At 42.7% G+C, this 18205-nt stretch overlaps 1 protein-coding gene across 4 annotated transcripts in view; it reads right to left on the reverse strand.

Annotated features, from left to right (window-relative positions):
* PPA2 (inorganic pyrophosphatase 2) overlaps window positions 1-9866 on the reverse strand; it is a 34771-nt gene extending 24905 nt beyond the window's left edge. For 2 of the 4 annotated variants that reach the window (XM_050973720.1, XM_030239126.2), the window contains exons 1-3: window positions 9699-9866; window positions 7980-8044; window positions 6280-6324 (exon numbers count right to left, since the gene is read on the reverse strand). In XM_050973720.1, the coding sequence (XP_050829677.1) occupies window positions 6280-6324; window positions 7980-8044; window positions 9699-9828 (240 nt within the window). In that variant the 5' untranslated portion in view covers window positions 9829-9866. The remainder of the gene's footprint in view (window positions 1-6279; window positions 6325-7979; window positions 8045-9698) is intronic. The other 2 variants (XM_050973721.1, XM_050973719.1) reach the window with 1 other exon arrangement.
* Window positions 9867-18205: the final 8339 nt, after the last annotated feature.

The raw sequence follows: 18205 nt of genomic DNA on the forward strand, positions 1-18205 counted from the left end.
TGTATGCAAAAAAAAAAAAATCCCCAAAAGTACTCTTTCTAATGCTAAGCTGCCACAAGCATTTACAAAAGATTAATGACTTCATTCAGTGTTTACATTTAAAAATAAAAAGTTTTATTTATAGGGCAATCAAATTTTCACAGTGGTAAGACTAGATTCACTCGTGTGGAAAGGAGGGCACATACTAGATATTTTGACAGATTGAAAGAGAACTAGACTACCTAGTATTATAGGGTTTTTTTCTTCCTCTTTCCTATTTTGTTTTCCTCCTTGACTAAGTATCACACAGGAATGTTTCCATCACTCTTTTTTCCCCAGAACAAGCACCTATTCTTTCTACCCACTTGAAAGTTATCCTCCATCCATTGCTATAAACTGTCCCTGCCTCAGCTGAAAACAGAAATGCAAGTGTCAGACACCACCTGTCTCCACAGATTACCATCTGCATGTGTCGTTCAGCAGTTAGTTTTGGCTGGTGAATGCATCTGGTAATTGATATTTTTATCTTAAATCAGTAAAATAAAAAATTCCACCTCACCAATCCCCTAAGTAAGCACTCCTACCCCCTCGAGCAATGGCAAGACTGTTTCAACAGCCCATTTGACACACCTTCAAACCACAGCAAAAAGATCTCTCATTAAACAAAAACTATTGCTTGCAAAGTTTACCATTTAACTGCCCTAGTACAACAGCAGTCAGTTGGCCTGCCTGTGAGATCACTGCAGTCCAGGTTTAACCCAGCTCTGCAAGTGCCTCACATAGAAGGCACTCCACTTCATGAATGCTGACTGTGCAACAGGCTGGCTGACGGTTTCCTCAGGACAGTATTCCTGGAGCATGCAAGAAAAGAGTAAAGTGTCCTAGATTCAGAAAAAGGGACAGAATCCATCTGCTAGGAAAAGGGAGCTGAAGAGCCCAGAGGGACACTCAACCCAGGGTATTGTGTAGCTTGTTTGACTTTGGGTCAATGTGAACACGAGACAGGTATTTGTACTCACACTCTGTTATACCTTGAAGAGGTGATGGGGCAGAGGAGGTCTGAAATCTACTTGCTCAACACAGAGAAGTCAAAAGTACATTTCCTAATTCCTATAACTGCATAAGAAAATCAGCAGAAAACTACATCAGTAGGAACAACCAGTATGTGTAAATGATATTCTTCATTTCCTAAGAACTACACCCTAAGTAGATTACTCGGGAACTCACATAGGTTTTAACTGTTTGCTTTTTTTTGGGTCTTGTCATTAACACTTCTTGGCAACTTACTGCATTCCATTTCAGCTAAATATCATTTTTAATGTATCATGATATAGTTTTTGTTGAGACAAGCAAAAATGTCTCTTTCACACAGAAACAGTTTTTGGTTTTTGAAATTAAAAAAAACATAGAAAGATAAAAAGATATACAAAATTACTTCAGCATATTTGTAAGCAAGTATTGAGAAAAGCAAGGAAAATACAGACTGTTGTACCCAGGTGAACTGTTAGTCATCATTCTCTCCTCTAAGACTGATGGCCTTAAAAAACAACTGGTTTTAACTAGTTAAACTACCTTAAAAAACCAACTACTTCTGGGTGTACGGATTCTTACAGAAAATAACTCATTTTGATCTGGGGTTGTTTTTAGAAACCGGAGTTTCAGAAGGAAAAAAAAAAAATCCATGACCTTTCTGATGCCTGCCTTTCTGGACTGCCTTATATACCTCTCAAAACCAATTCTTCCTTACCTAACTTTCCCTTTCTTGTTCAACTAGTTTCTTTCCCAGTCATTCCAAAGTTCCTTACTTCATACACTTGAGGGAAGGGTTTTGAATAGGTATGATTTTGCTCAAGGGTTGCAACCCTTAATGCTCAGCTCAGAAGGTTTAGATAATTTGAGGCAGAAATGGACTAACCTCTACAGATTGCAATTTGTTATCACCATGCATGACAAGAGATATGCCAAAGCTTACAGTTACTTTGGTAGTTTTTATAGTAGAATGCTTCAAAAAATCTAAAAGCACTAGAGGTAGCATTTGAGGGCTGCTGACTCTTTGTCATAGAGAAGTTCTGAGTCCAGAAGAAAGAGAGAAGAAAAAGCAGCTACCATTTCCCTTTTTTTTTTTGTCTGCTCGTTTACAATCTGGCTGGGATTCTCATCAGTCATCAACTGAACATGGTAGCACACACCTGAGGACTAAGAATGAAAATCATAAGCTGCAGTCTAGCAGTATTGTGAACAAAGGGTGATGTTTAAAAGGAAGACAGCAAATAAAAGATAAAAGGAGGAAAAAAAGGAGAAGCTAAATATGGACTGTCATTAAATATATCCAGAAATAACTAGAGTGGGACTTCCTTATCAAATGAATAGCCATGTTATAAGCGTTCCCAAGGTAACACTTGCCATAAGATATTTGCCAATTAAAACAACAAACCAGATGCCAGCAGCATCTGGACACCAAAGAGAAAGTGGAACTTCTCCAATATAAATTAACATGCCACATAGCAAAAGAGGAATGCAATGTCCAGCATGAACGAACACAGAGCACCTGCAATCTCTTCATAGTGTACTTCCCTCCTGTTACACTGGAAAGAGAATCACAAACACTGTGTAGGTACAGGTAAGTTTTACACACAGGAATCTCACTGGCATCAGGCACATTCTCTGACCAACCAGTTATGGGACACACTCACTTGAAAAACTATGCCATGTATAACCCTGACATGGATAAATATGAACCACTGGCTTTCTCAAGTTTAAGGAATCATTTATTTGAAGTTAAATTGGATCAAATCATTGATGAAAGTTTCTCAGTAAACCAACAATACTCTGGGTAGATTTCAATTGGACCAATGAATGAAGATTACTTCCACTCTCAGCATTTGTTCATCTGTAGGAACACAAAGCAAGGCTGCACCTAATGGACACATCCATAGCAAAAGTCTGTGCAAGTTCAAGCATCAGAGTGAAAGATTAACTGATAACCTAAAATTTGGAATACAAATCCCTGACCACATAATGGACACACTATAGCCCAGGTCACAAATACAAAAAACTGTCTAACATCACCAAGGACAGTTACAGAGACTGTAGTTAAGGCAGAATACAAAGTCAGCACAAAGTGGGCACCTGTTCTGCACAGAAAATGATGACAGCTTCTCCTTTCCTATGAAGCATACCAACTTTACCAAATGACATCTCTGACACTAGTTTTGAACACTGCTGGAAGCACAAGGTCAGATCACCAGACTGCATACCACCCTGAAGAGCCCTTAAATCTCACCTGACTAGTTAATTTATCAGAAGTTTTTGGCTCACAGAAGCATCTCAGCTGAAGTCCACATGGGCATCCCAGCAATGTATAATCCACAGGATACAACAAAAAAAAAAAGCTGTCTTGTTTTTCTTTCTTTCTTTTTTTTTTTCAAATGCTCTTGTGAATGTCTCCAAGTTAGAGAACTATAATCTCTACATGTTTGGACAGACTCCTCACCAGAGCCAGCATATGAAACACTGTATTTCAAGAACACCTGGGACCTCTGAAAGACACCACATGTGAATACTTCTCCGAAGATATACAATGACAAGTAGATTAGAAACCCTTTCAACTACAACAGAGAACAACATGTCATGTTGGCCTTGAAAAGAAAATTATGACCTCTTCAAGCCTTCTTCCTGCCAGACAAGGAAGACCATATTCAACAGTCAGGCCCTGACAGCTTTGATTGTAAACCTAGTGGAAACATCCACTTTTCCAGACAGAGATGTGAAACTTTTGAAATATGTCACAGAGATTTACTTGGGCAGGAGTGGATTCCAAGTGCTTAAGGCAATGCAGGGGTTCAGACCTCTGAAATTAATAGCAGGCTGCTAGTAATTTTAAGACTGGAGCTGAATATTACTTCTTTCAGTATAGTTTCTACCTCAAAACAACTTCTTTCGTGTCATCAAACAGCCAAAAACCACCTGCAAAAGCAAAAAGGTCAGCTGTCAGCAGCATCTGCAAAGCTAAACTTAACTGAGATTTGGGAAGGTCTAAAATGTTACAAGAAGTGGTTGAACTAGTGAAAACAGTTAATACAGAAACAGGAAAGTGTTTCCCTTAGAAACTACAAACTGAAACTGCAAAACAGCTGACGCAGACGTGCAGGATGTGTGCTCTCTATCCTACAAACATTGAAAGCTGAAACTCCTCTAACTTTGAGACCTTTTCTGACATTAGGAACACCAGGGCAATTTAAAGTAGATTAGACTGACTTAAGAGGTTCTCCCAAAATTATCTTAGTTTTCCATAACTAGACTGCCATCTGATAAACACCAGTTCAGCATGATTTAACAAACTTCATTTAATTTAACTCTTAAACAGGGCTTGCTTTTGTCTGGAGTAACAAATAACTGCCACCCTAAAAGCATAAGTTTCAAAGGTGCATTTCCAGGACAAGAAGAACTATCACTTTCTAATTCTCGTCAAATTCAGTGAAGGATCAACTGAGTAACAGGTATCAACAGCAGCCTTTCATTCCTAGACAAGAACAAGGAGGTTAGGGCTTCAAAGGTCTTCTGAAATCAGTACATCACATTAAATTCCTCATTTTCCCTTTATTCCCTGATTAAGCTATGCTTTCCCTGCATACAAGCACACAAGGATCTCTCATCAGGCAAGGTGAGGAGAGCTGCTGAAGAGCCCAGCGTAAGAAGAAACTGCTTTCCTGAACACAAAGATCCCCCTGTTTTCTCTCTCCTCCCCAAATCCCTAAGATCATGATGAATAAGGTGTTCTCATATTTCACCATCTAAGTATGTTCAGGAAGCTTACAGCCTACACATCTGTTTGCCTAATTGAATCAAAAGCCTGCTAGGATTGAAATGCTCATTTGCCTTTGCTAATTTTCTGTAGTTCTATTAAACCACAGTCCAGAGCTGTCTCACAGCAGGAATTACGTGAAGCAGCTCTGGAGGCTACACTGGCCAAGGAAGCAAGAGCTGCTCAGCCTCATTGGCATTTTACCCCTCTTTCCACAGGCTACTAGAAACATGGTTTTCAACAAGCTACCATGCTTCTCACAGCACAGACAAATGCAGTTTTGAACAGTTTCAGATGCTGCATGAAATGTCTTTGCACCAGTCAGTATTTATAAGCAGCTAAGACACAGAATACTTGACTTGCCAGCAGGAGCTGTAAATAAGAATAGATGTTGCAAGACAATGATTTTTGATAAAAGCCTACTGGCACATATTCTTTCTCCTGAATAGTTCCTCTTTGAGGCATGATTTTGCATCTATTAAACAGTACCTAAATGGGCATCAAGGTACAGGAAATCTAAAAAGCCTTACTTAGGCATTGTAGCTTGAATGAATCACAGAGCAACGGAGAGGAAACGCATAGTGCAGGACTGCATGGGGACTGCTGTACAGCACAAGAACCAGTGCACCACACACTGGCTGCAAAACTATGAGAACCCAGACAGTTAGGACTGTTCTTTCACATCAGATGGGTAGCTACAGTTTTGCAATATGACTGGCCAAACAGATAGGAGAAGATAAGGATTGGAACACACACCCGCCCACCCACATATAATGGCCTTAAAGCATAGTTTGGCTCATTTTTCTATCACATTCTTTTACTAAGTCTTAGATGAACCTATGCCAGGCAAAACACAGCAAAAAATGTTATATTTTGGAAAAGACACTTGAACAAACAAATCTTGTTTCACAGCAAAAGCCTGAGCAGATCTTCCATGTTTTCTAGGCTTCTATGAGCCTTAACTTCAGTGCTGGGTAATGCTGAACCATTAGCAGATGTGTTTTTTCTCCCTTTGGGCTTCCCAGCTGAGTACAGAAAACAACATAACCCCAGTTCTAAAAAGCAGATACTCAGTATAGTTTCTGCCCTAACATACTTAGGATTTTTGAAGTTCTGTATATAAACCAAAGATTATCCACAGTCAGAGAATAATGAATATTTCATTAAGGGAGGTTTTACTGCAAATATTTCTGAACATAATAGCAAAAAAGATAACACATCTACACAGCAAAAGTCATAACAAAGCTTTGAAAGACTGGCATAAGTGTTTGCCTTTGAGAACATCCTGATGAATAAAGGAATTCTGACATTTCTGGCCCATTCAAAGAGGAGAATATTAAATCTCTTTAAGTCTTCTCCTAAAAGACTTGCATTTGAAGATACGTCAACTATATTCAGTGACAGCAAGTTCACTCTGCAGAAAAGTGATGTTGGAAAGGAAATAGAGGAAATAGTTGAGAAAAAAAAAAGAAACAAGAAAAAAAACTTAGCAGTACCTCAGATCCAGTAGTCTTTGACCTCTTTGCAGGAATTTCTTTATCCTATAGGGAAAGAGTGAAGTAAAGAACTCTATAAAGAACTAGAAAGCAGCACTGTATTCACATAAATACGGGCAACAGTACTTTGCAATCCAATTGAAACAGCCCTTTTGTGAGCACAAAGGCCTAAATTATAACTTTTAAAAGCAAGTACTCGGTTCTGTTTCATTGTGAAATTCTAACCTTCAAGACATTAACAAGGGAAGATAAAAAAATGTACAAGGACACATTTACTTTCTGCCAGCTACCAAGAAATTTAAGTAGCAGTTTAGGCCTGTACTCAACTGATTAAAAACAGTTGAAGAAGACAAAAACCAATCCATAATAAACAAAACCAGTACAAAAAATAAGTCTGGATTTATCCATCATAAAGCCCATAAATCTTAGACAAGGGGATGGAAAGACTCTAGCATACATCCTTAAGTCATCCTCCTGCAAACAAGGCAAAATTAACAGAGACCTTAGACCATGACTTCCCTTCTTGCTCACCCTTCAGGCCCTATATTGGGTAGAATGCTATTTCTGCACTCACACACCAAAATGAAAGTCTCTCCACACTGATCAGAAACTGCTGTACTCTAATTTAACCTACTGGCAAAATCACAGGCTATAAGCTACTCCCACAACCTTTTAACTCTAGGTGCAGGGACAGCAAGGCCTCTGGAAACATGTGATGAAAATGCCCATTGCTTTTCCAGCAACAGCATGGACTAAACATGGCATCTTAATAATGATACTCTGAACGGCCTGCCTCTCCCACTGACAAGCACTGGGGTCTGCTGATGAAAAAGGTTTCATTCAGATTTCTAAACTCTCGGATTTAATAATTTAAGAGATTGGTTCATCAGTTCAGGAGTCTCCATCTGAACATGTTCAAACTACTGACCTTTTGCACCACTCATATCACCCATAGAGACTCAGCAACAAAACAAGAAAACGACTAAAACTCCCCCAGCCTGTTTGTGTCACAAGCACCCTGTGATAAGCAAACCTCAGCCTAAAGACTGGCAGTTCTCCCATCAGTGACAGACTAAACAGCCGTTTCATTATTGCTGTAATGAAACCCCAGGGAGGGCAGCTAACAAGACGCGACAGTGCTCAGCTGCACCTCGTGCACTGGGAATCTCCAAAGGTGTGATTACCACTTCTCCCCTGGGCATTGCTGTTGGCTTCCAATTCTAATGCTCCTTTTGGGAATTAAAGACATACACCATAAGTTATGCAAGCGTGTGCTGTACATCCACGACAAAGAAATGTACACTTTTAATGGCAGGTGTAGAAAACTGCTAATTCAAAAAGAGTAACAGCAGAAAATTAATTCAAGCACAAACCTAAACACAGAGAATTATCACAAGATACAGTGAGGGTTCTCCTGCCCTCAATCACTTAGAGACTTAAATAGACACCTAGGCTTGTATAAACAGCAATCATTATGTTTCACTGCAAGTTAACTAAACTCAGCAGAGAACATTTGGTGTAGTCATTGTGCCTGCGTTACATAAGGCATCAGTCTGGGTTAGAGCGGCCCTTTCTGGCACTATACATTTCTCTGTTGACTACCAAAAAAAAAAAAAAAAAGGCTTTTAAAAACTGCACTTTTATCCAACAAAACTATTAGCATTTTTAAATTAATCATGTTTCAAGGCATAAAAACATACCTCTTTAGATCCAGCAAACAAGGGAATGTCATGAAATGGGGAAATATATTTACCATCTGCATTCTCTGAAAGACAAAACGAAACAGAATTGCAAACCTAAAGATTTGGCATAAGATGTTGGTGTTGCTAAACATCACACAATACAGAAATGAATATATGCTATGATTGTGCATTGGTTAAACTTTTTCTGAAGTTCAATTTCAAGCATGTACCAACATGGAGGACAAGGAATTTGAGTGTTTTGACAAGGAATTATTAGAATCAAAGTTATTGCTTTAGAATTCAACACTATGCTTCTCTTCTACCTGGCAATACAAGCTATACAAGGATGAGAAGATTCTTTCATTCTTTTCTACTCCCTGGCCATACACAACCATTAACAAATTAAAAAAAAAAAAAATCACCCAAAGGAACCTCATTTCCATCAGTGGTAAGTGAATTCCCCTGGGTTTCTAGCAATGTTGCCCCTGTGACTGCACTGTATTTCTAATAAACAGAGTTTCATGACCAGAAATCCCCCAACATAACAGGCCAAATCCTGATCAAGAGTAACTGAGGGATGGGATAATTGCTCTAAGCCCTCGATATGAAACACCACACCTTGAAACCAGCAGAAATTGATCTTAACTTAATGGGGGCCCAATCTGCACCTCAGCCTTGCCCCCATCCCTAGAAAGAAACTAATATCACTGGAGTGTATGTTTAAGTTTTTCAAGTCCAAGTATCACATCAAAAGAGCGCAAATACTAATTCAAATCCCAAGGAATTTCTCCTCTGCTGGCACCCCTATTCATAGTAAAGGAGAAAGCAGACAAGGCACTTCACTCAACTTTGGACTTTTGACCACCTCAGCAAAGAAGAGTAAATGGAGCAGATGTGTGATGCCTGGAAACCTCCCAGATGCTCCTCCGAAATAATACAAAATTTAGAGGTAAGCTGTTTATTCCCATGAAATAAAGTGACTTTCCCTAGACAATCTCCTGCACTGGCAGCCCCAAGAATGAGCGCAAGGGAGCTCTGGCAGCGCTGCCAAGCGGGCACACGCCGCCTCCGCTTCTCCCACACCAGCAGACGTCAGAGTTGACTGTAGGTCAATGGACCAGAAACGTAACAACCCACTGCGATAGGACTGGCACACAAACAAGACAACACTGTTACGAAAATGCGTAATGCTGAACACGGCACACCCTCAGCTCTGCGGGGTTTTGAGACGCCTCCTGGAGCACTGCCCGTGCCCTCGCACTGCCACTTGCCGGCTCCCGCTCGGGGCCGGAGCCCCACGTTTTGCCAGCCTCCCGCCTCGTTGACGTGTCTGGTGGGAGGGAGGGCTGCCCTGCTCACAAGGGACAGGCTGGGCTGTCACACCCCAGAGCCTCTCACGGCTGTCCCTGGGGTGTCACAGGCCCCCGCGGCCGCGCTGCCGCTACACGGGCCACGGCGGCGCATCACCCCCGCCGTCCTCCGGGGCTCAGCAAGGGCACGGCCGGGTCGGGGCTGAGCAGGCCCAGCATCCCCTCCAAATGCCGGCATGGCTACAGGATCTGCTCTCACTCTCTACAAAAAAACTGCTCTCCCCCTGCAGCGGCGGGAAGGCTCAGGGGCGATACCTCAGCCAGCCCGAGGAGCCGCCGCGGGAGCGGGGAGCCCCCGGCGCCACCTCCGTGCGCCCCACGGGCCGGGGAAGGAAGGGGTTTATGGAGTCCGGGGACTGCTACTTACTAAAGTAGAGGCGGTAATCGGGCGAGTTGGGCCGGCCCCGCTGTTCCGTGCTGTAGCGGGACATGGCGCCCAGGCGCCCCCACCCCCGCGCCACCAGCAGCAGCCGCGACAGCCCCGGCGGCGCTCGCATGATGGCGGCGGCCGCGCGCCGCCTTCCCTCCCCTTCCTGCGGCCGCCGCCGCGCCGGCCCTGCCCCGCCTGCTGCGGGCCCGGCCGGGCCCCGGGCAGCGCCGCGGAAAAAGGGAGAAGCTATGGGGCTGCACAGCCTCCAGGGCAGGGTCCGCCGGCTTGAAATATATAGTAAGGAAAGCCAGCCCCTCCTTGAGGCGGTAGGTGACCGCAGCGGGAGGCAGGCAAGGTTGCGCAGGTGGGAGCCCGGGTGTAGCCAGGCTGAGGGGCTCGCAGGCCGCCAGCACTGCCACAAAGGGGGATGCCGAGAGCATGGAGCTAGGCTCTTCTCGGTGATGCCAAGAGCTAGGACTCGAGGGAGTGAGCAGAAACTGACACACAGGGAGTCCCACCTGAACTTTCACTAGAGCAGGAGATTTTCATGATGGCCTCACTACTATTGCCCCATGTACTCCTCTGAAATGTGTCGGTGCTCGGATCTTTGATGGAGCTGTGTTCTAGTGTGTTGATTTCCCACTGCAAGAAGGCTCTGGAAAAAAAAAAAAAAAGCTATGGTCTCTGATTTGTGCCACTGCTTGCTGCATTTGTGACAATAAACATCTCCAGGAGAGCAGAGAGGCAATTTTGCAAGGCCATTGCCCACTTTTGCAGAAGCTACAAAATAGTACTTCATATCATCCTAATCAGAGGAGTTGGCATCTGAGTTCACCAAATGCAAGGTTTTCAGGGATAATGTCCTGAATTGAACATGTAGGGGTGAAATTCTTCATAGAATCATAGAGCTGGAGGGATGGGTCCTTAAAGATCATGTCATTCCCTCCTGCCATGGACAGGGACACCTTTTACCAGACAAGGTTGCTCAGAGCTCCATCCAGCCTGGCAATGAACAATTCCAGGGATGGGGCATCCACAACCTCTCTGGGCAACCTGTTCCGGTCTCTCCCTCACAGAAAAGAATTTTTTTGTTATATCTAATCCCAGACAGACTCTCTTTCAGTCTGAAGCCATCCCCCCTTGTCCCATCACTACATACTCTTGTAAGAAGTCCCTCTCCATCTTTCTTCTAGGCTCTCCTCAGATACCAGCAGCTCTCTGTAGTTCTAAGTCTTTTAAGTTTGTCTAGAGGGCAAACAATCTGTTTTTCATGTGGAGTAATTAAAAAAAGGAAAAACACATAAACTTTTTTTTCTATTATGATAAAACCCATTATGTGCTTTTTTTGAGTTGGCCTGTTACTGAAACAAGCAAGGTTAAAAGGAAGCACGTGTCATAGGCCTAGCATTCTGCCTCTGCTTAGTTCTGAGGATTCTGGATTTCATTTATGAAAGGTCAGAGCCTTTTGAAAATCACTTACTGGGAATACACAGGATTTTTTACGCTTGCAAAGCTGATGGGTGTAAGGTTATTCTAGCAGGAGTCCAATTCATATTTATTTTCCTCTGCGAGCTGGGAAGTGAAATACACTGCAGTGTCCAGGAGTGCCTGGTAAGATGCACAAAGCCTGAGCACAGAGTTCTCCTTTGCCTTGTGTTGTGAACATGGTCTTACCTAAAACTCTCTCATCTCTAATGGGAAATCAGCTGTGAAGCTCTTCAAATTTATGAAATATAAACAAGTTTCTGTGCAGGCACTGTTTAGATGCATAAATAAATGCCATCATGTTACCTAGCAAGAGTAGATGATACAGCAGAAAACCACATTGAAAACCTGCTAATGCTACCAGAGCAGAGAAAATGATGCTTTAGTACTCTAAGGTATCCAAAATTATCTTAGTACTGCAGAAATATTAATCCTTTAAATAGGTTTCATTGTATTTTTCAGTGTCATGCATTATATTACATAGAATACAGCTGAAGTACACCAATACTCCTCAAGTCATATTTGGGTAAGACCAGCTCCCTGGTTAGAATAAATTTACCTACCATCCTTCAAATCAATGTTCTGGTTCCAGTATTTACCTTGAGAAAACTCTCCAGAATTACCAAGTCTTTTACTGCCAAGGGATTTTTTCACATTAATTCCCAAGCATTTTGCATCTAGTTCCTTGCGTGTCATTCCAATTGGGCCAGCAAAAAGCATTTATAGGACTGATCCCATTCATTGACCTTGTAACAGCTCCTGCTGAAAAACAATGAAAATATTGCTATTTATTTCAATGGAATTAGAGCCAGGTCCTTAAGACTTAAGTAGAACTTACATGGTGCTTAGGTTTTATGTTTGCCCTCTGCACAGGGGTGAATCTCATTCCAGCAAAATGCCACTGGAGGATAGCAAAAAACTCAGCAGCAATATAACCATCTAAGCCTGAAGGACGTCCTTATTTTAAAAGTTTGTACTCTGAGGTGTACATTTACATGGATTTTAGATAAATTTTTATATACACATATAAATATTTAAGAATTAATGTTTTGCCCATTAAAATGCTGTGCAAATTAAATGCAGAAAATATTATCTATATTATAATTTAAGGATACCCATCCTCCTGAATGAAAATAATTTTCATCTTTTCACCTAATAAAGCTTTGAAGAATTTCATTAGTGCTATGTGCTATTTCAGTGCCTTTGCTCTTGGCTGGTGATCACATCATTATCATTAAATTTTGCTGTAATAGAAGTTCTATCTCCATGGCTTATAAGACCGTTAATCTGAAGGAATCAATTCCTGCCAGCCTTTGGTTTTGCTGCTACCTTTGTGGAAAAGTTACAGCCAGGCTTCCTCCCTGCCCAACCACCTCGGTGGAACAGGTCACTCCCTGGGCCTGCTGGCCAGTGCTCTCTCATTCAGACAACACCATCTCCCCCTCCTGCCAATGGATCAGCTGGAACCAATGCTCCCTAGGGCAGATCAAGCCAGGCAAGGCTAGCTGAGGCAGTTTAGGGACTTTGGGCTAAGTTATTCAGGCTGCTTTTTAGCCAAAGCAAGTTAAGGGCCATGAACAACTCCTGCAGATCTTTGCACTGACAGTCCTCAGCAGGAGAAGGATGACAAATCATTGGAGCTGGTGACCTCTTTCATTGGCACAGCTGGATTTGGCAGAGGACGTCTAGAGAGGAAGTCTAGAAGCAGCCAAGTCACATATGGATTTGTATATTGCTCACTGATGGATGCCTGATGGCAGTGAAAGACTGCGTCATCTAACTGAAAGGAATCATTGTGTATTTCAGTAACCAGAATTAGGTTTATCAGGTTACACTACTTTCCATCTCAGTGTGAATAAGAACAGAGGCTCCTATCCCGAAGATACTAAGTACCTTGGGTCACACTGTGGACCCCTGTTTTTAAGCAGTGAACTCACTTCAGTAACCCAATTGCTTTAAAGAGACTGATCTGTATTTATGCAAAATTTAGATTTAGTCATAATACTCATTACTGTTAGGAATATTTTAAGTTTACACCCTGTTTTTCCCTGAGTAAATTGTTTGTCTGAGCTGTTTTGCCTAAGCTGTTTGTTTCTTTTTTAACCATGCTTTTGTTAGGCTCCCCTGTGAAATGTGTTAGGATTCGTTTGCCAGACTTAACTTCTCTGGACCTCTACCAAAAAGTGATTTGCCTATCAAGAGGCCAGGATGCCACAACTGAGTCTAGTTTTGTCAGATACGTCCATTTCTTCCCTCCTAGGTATCTGTGCTGAGTTTATTTTAAGCTCTGTGAACCGAGGATTTTCAGCCTAACTTAACTCCCATTAAACTTGTTTGTGAGTATGAACCGAAGCATAATTTTTTTTAAGACTTTTATCTTTGCTACTCCAAGGCAACTCCTCCATCACAAAACAAAAATCACCAAATAGTATTCTCTCTGGTTCATTCTTTCATTCATTCTTTCACAAATGAGCACAAACAGGAACATAGAGAGAAAGAAAAAAAGGCTCCAGTTCAGCTATAAAAATACTGTCTGGAAATATAAAATTTTAGTGTGAAGCTGCAAATGTATAATGATTCAAAATAGAGACCTAGAAGGAAAATCTTTCCAGTTGCTCATGATGGTCCATTTTTAGGTTCCATTCCTCTCTTGATTTGTGAATTGCCAGCCATAAGGTTCTCAAAGAATTCGACAGGAAATATTTCATCTTGGTGATTTCTATGCCCCCTTATTTTACGTTGAAACACACCAATAATGAAGAATCATCTTCCTGTTCTTTTACCTATGCCTCGCTCTCTTGCTTGTCTTTCCTCATTAGCTTTGATATCACAGTGCCATCTACTTGATCAACAGAGTCAGGTTATTTTCCTTAGAAAATTACACGGCTGTAACACTGGGCTCAGTGAAATCAAAGGGCTGCTTGGTTTCCTGGCAAGTTCTCTCTCCTTCTCACCTCCCAGTCCTTTCAAAGCAGCACTGCCCTTAGATGTCCCCCTTTGGGAGCTGGCCCAGCTCCAAGCCTATCAGACCTACGCAAAGCCTTGGCTGGATAGTGACAGATCCACAGCGCTGCAAGGACAATTCAAGCCCTGCCGACCCTTTTCTCAACATCCCTTCTCCTCTCTGGCAGGTGTTTCAATTTGAGAAATGGGTTCCTCTCTGTAGGCAGAAAACACGTCCGCCTTTTGTGTGTGTAAACTGGAGCAGAGGCTTTGTTTGGAGTAAGAAAGCATCACAACAGACAGAGGAGATAGATTGCATATCTTGAAAGGTTGGGCCATCCCTTCCTAGAAATATCCACAGCCTAGCCTGAGCCCCAGCAGGCATGTACTTTATGAATTTTTCCGACAAATATTTAGACAAGAAACACTGTAGACAGGGCTAAAAGAAATTATCACTGTGCACTTACTTCTAAAGACCTGTTTCTCTACAGGAATCACCAGTCTGGCAAGATCAACAGTAGGAGTGAAGGTGAGACTGCCACACTAAATACCTTTTCACCTGCAAGACAGGCTTTTTTCTCTTTTTGTACTATTGGAAGGTGTTTGAAGTTTTTTCCTATGTATATTTCAAAGTAATTTTGATTCATTCATTGTGAAAAATCAGCATGTAAACTCCAGTTTTACCTGTCCCCAAGCCTTATCTTTTTATTGCTTTTTTTCTTCACTGTCATGCTGTTCTTATCTTACCAGTACAGTTGCAAACAGGTAGAGTGTACATACCAGCCACTTTCCTGTGCTCAAAGTCCTTGATGGGCCTTACACAGGGTTGTTCTTATCAAAGCCTCCACGTTTTGTCCCTCAGAAGACATCTTTCCTGTGACATGTGCATACAGGCTGAGTGACAAGCTACAGGCTTGCTCTTATTTGCGCTGAGACTTCTCTGTATGGAGATGGGGAGCTACAGAGACATCTGCACTCTTTGCTGTCATGCTCCACCTGTGGGGAAGGTAGGACAGCTTTCTGCAGCAGTACCATGGTACCTTTCTGCTTCTCCACTGCCTGTCAAATGTGATCTTTTTACATAGGTGAGACTGGAGAAGTCACTCTGCAGCTGCAGACTGAGACATTCTTCTCCTTGGTGTCTGTGCTGGCCGTTGCAGTGAGCAAACTTGGAAATGCCAATCCCATGCCATTGCCACAGGACTCCAGCAGTGGTCTGTGCATCCACTCAAAGGGAACAGGCATGGCAGTCAACCCACACCAGTATTTTTTGTATAACTGCTGGGATCCTGAGTTATAAAGAAATCTTCTGTAACACCTGTGAGGTATGACAAGAAAACAAATAACTGTTTGCTTACTTAATGGCCATCAGTCTTTATGGCGCTTCTGGTTCATTTATGGCTCAGGACTGAGATAAAGGTTGGCATTGATCATACAACAATCAGCTCTTATATGTGGCCAATACAGTTGCTGGGGAACACAATGCCAATATTTTCTGTGTTGACGCCAGCACCTGTTCTGTTTCTTAAGCAGGGTGGCTTCTGTGCAAATAACTCCTTTGAGGGTTTGCATCAACTGGATTCCAGTTTGCTCTGTGGAATTGAGCATAACAGAGTGATAAAAGAGATTTCCACATTCATTGTAAAAAGAGCATCTTGTCCACGTAGATATCATATATTCATCTTGTCTTAGGGATTGGTGACTTTGGTACTGTTCTCCCATCAGTTTTAATGGGGCCAGAAGAGAGCAGGAATAATTTGAAATTGAGAGAGGGTTCCTCATACTGTTGTGAGTGGCAGTGAATGCTTCACACACAGTTCCGACCCGTGCTTTCTGTGACATTTTGTTATAGTCAGTAAAGATCAGCAAACAGTAATAAGAGTTTATAGGGGGTCTTGCTCAAAAGCACATCTGATTGTTTTTATGTAATCCCTCTGCTGATTGCACAGGCACAGCCCACTGCTGTAAATCCATGATGGGATTTAATGTGATGATGGATACACCCAGCTGTCTCTCAAATCTCCCTCCCCCCAAAGGGGATGGGAAAGCCACCAGTCCTGAACGTGTCCCACTCATTTGGAGTATCACAGAAGATATGATATTTTCAGCTTTTCCTATGTTGGGTGAGATATTTTAAGGAGATATTTTAAGGTTGCAAAAAGTTCTCATCGACATTCTAAACTGTGGTGTAGGCCTGCTTTGGGCTCCTGGCTTTCTCCAAAATAATACTGCTGGCTAAAGCCATGTAAACCATTCCAAGTACAACAGCAGCAGCAACTACAGCTGGCTTTCCCCATAATAATTTTGTTGCTGAATGAACACATACTTTTTTTACCCCTTGTGACTGAGTTGAAGAGGAAGAGGAAGACAGCTTTTGCATGTGGGGAGATTGCTGTCGTAATAAACACCTGAGCAAACCATACCTACAGGGTTTACCATATCCTGTCTTGGCTGTAACTCTGCACGTGCCTGAACTTAAAATGCCAAGAATTCTATTTAGTTTCTTCTTCCACCTTCACCCGGCCAAGATACATTCCCCAGTTCTCCCCCAAACCATTTAAATTTAAATAAATATAATGAAATCTCATCTAAAATGATGTGACCTCTGTTTTCTGAGAAGCCTGGCACTGAAATCCTGGTGGGGAAAGATACCTTGTCTGGGTAATTCTGGCCTAAGCAGCCATCAGCCCTACCCACAGCTGCTCATATGTGCCCTGCGTCATCCCCTGCCTCATGCTGCCACAACTGCTTCCTTAGCTGGATGAGGAACTAATCAGAAGCACAGATCCAGATGGAAAATAGCCCAGGGAAAAGGGGCGAGGGAAGGAGTTTTCTGCCAGATCAGTTCCTCCATCTCATCTCAAATGTGTGTGTTTACACCCTGCAGCCATAATGGGAACAAATTCATCTGGGGAAGGGGGGCAGTCAGGGTGGTGACTGTTTAAACCAGTTTTACCACCCTCAATGAATACCAAGCTATTGCTTCAAAAAAAAAGCTCCTCCCAAAGTCCCCAGTGTAAAGAAATTGTCTGATTGATTTCCTTAACTCCCACTTTAGTCTGTGTACTACTTGTTGCTGGAGCTTTGATGCTTGTCACAAGTGTGTCACCAGTCTGTCCCTGCCTACGCCTCTCCCTGCTGTCACCACTGCTTTGCCTTTCAAGGAACTTTTGTGGTCTGACTTGCAGAATAAAGAGTTTCTTAGGAAATATCAAAGAGGAGGCAGGACGTAACACATGAATTGCCTATGTAATATGTGACTTCTCTGTGTGAGCACAAAGTCTTCCCAGTATTCCCCTCACCACTTTATTCCTCTGCCAGGCTGTGTTTGGGCTGGACACTTTGTGCAGCACTGGCATGGTGCTGCAATTTGACGTAGTTTATTGCTTAACAGTTTCATAACCTCTTATTTTCACTACTGGGTAGAAATGAAGGGCTTTGATGAGGAGATTGCATTACAGGACCCATTTTGTAAAGAAAAACAAAACTTGGAAATGAGGTTACACTACTACGTCTCATCCCAGCTTGTTTTTTACTAGACAGTCCTTCAGGGACTTAGCGTGGCAGTGCTAAAGCCAAGCTCTCTGCCAGCCTCTGTCAGAGGGACATTTGTTGTGTCCCCTGGCAGATGCTGTGGCAATAATCGTGCGTGAGACTGACACCGATTAGGCTGCACCACGGGGCTCCCACCAGGCATTTCCTACAGCAGTGAGGGCTGCAGGGTTGGGTATCACAGCAGCAGCAGTGATTGCTACTGATGGCTGTTGGGGCTCTTCCCAGGATAAGTCCGGTCCAAGCTTAGATGCCAGCAACTCCTGCTGTTTTGACATGCGCTTGATTAGACTGGTGCTACAGAGGATCACTAGACAGTACATGTGTGCCAGAGGCCATTGCTCACAGACAGGATAATAAGATCTCTTCCAGGGGCTAATCCAGAGGTATTATGAGCAGGTGTTTTGGTGTCCACTCCCCTGGCTATCACAGCCTGGTGGTTGGCTGTGGTATCCTTCACAGGTCCTTGGCAGGCTTTCGCCTTGGCTTTGGCCCCTCTGTGCGTAGTGTAGAGAAGGACAGAG

The sequence above is a fragment of the Serinus canaria genome, chromosome 4 (genome assembly GCF_022539315.1).
Source record: "Serinus canaria isolate serCan28SL12 chromosome 4, serCan2020, whole genome shotgun sequence".
NCBI classification, from domain to species: Eukaryota; Metazoa; Chordata; class Aves; order Passeriformes; family Fringillidae; genus Serinus; species Serinus canaria.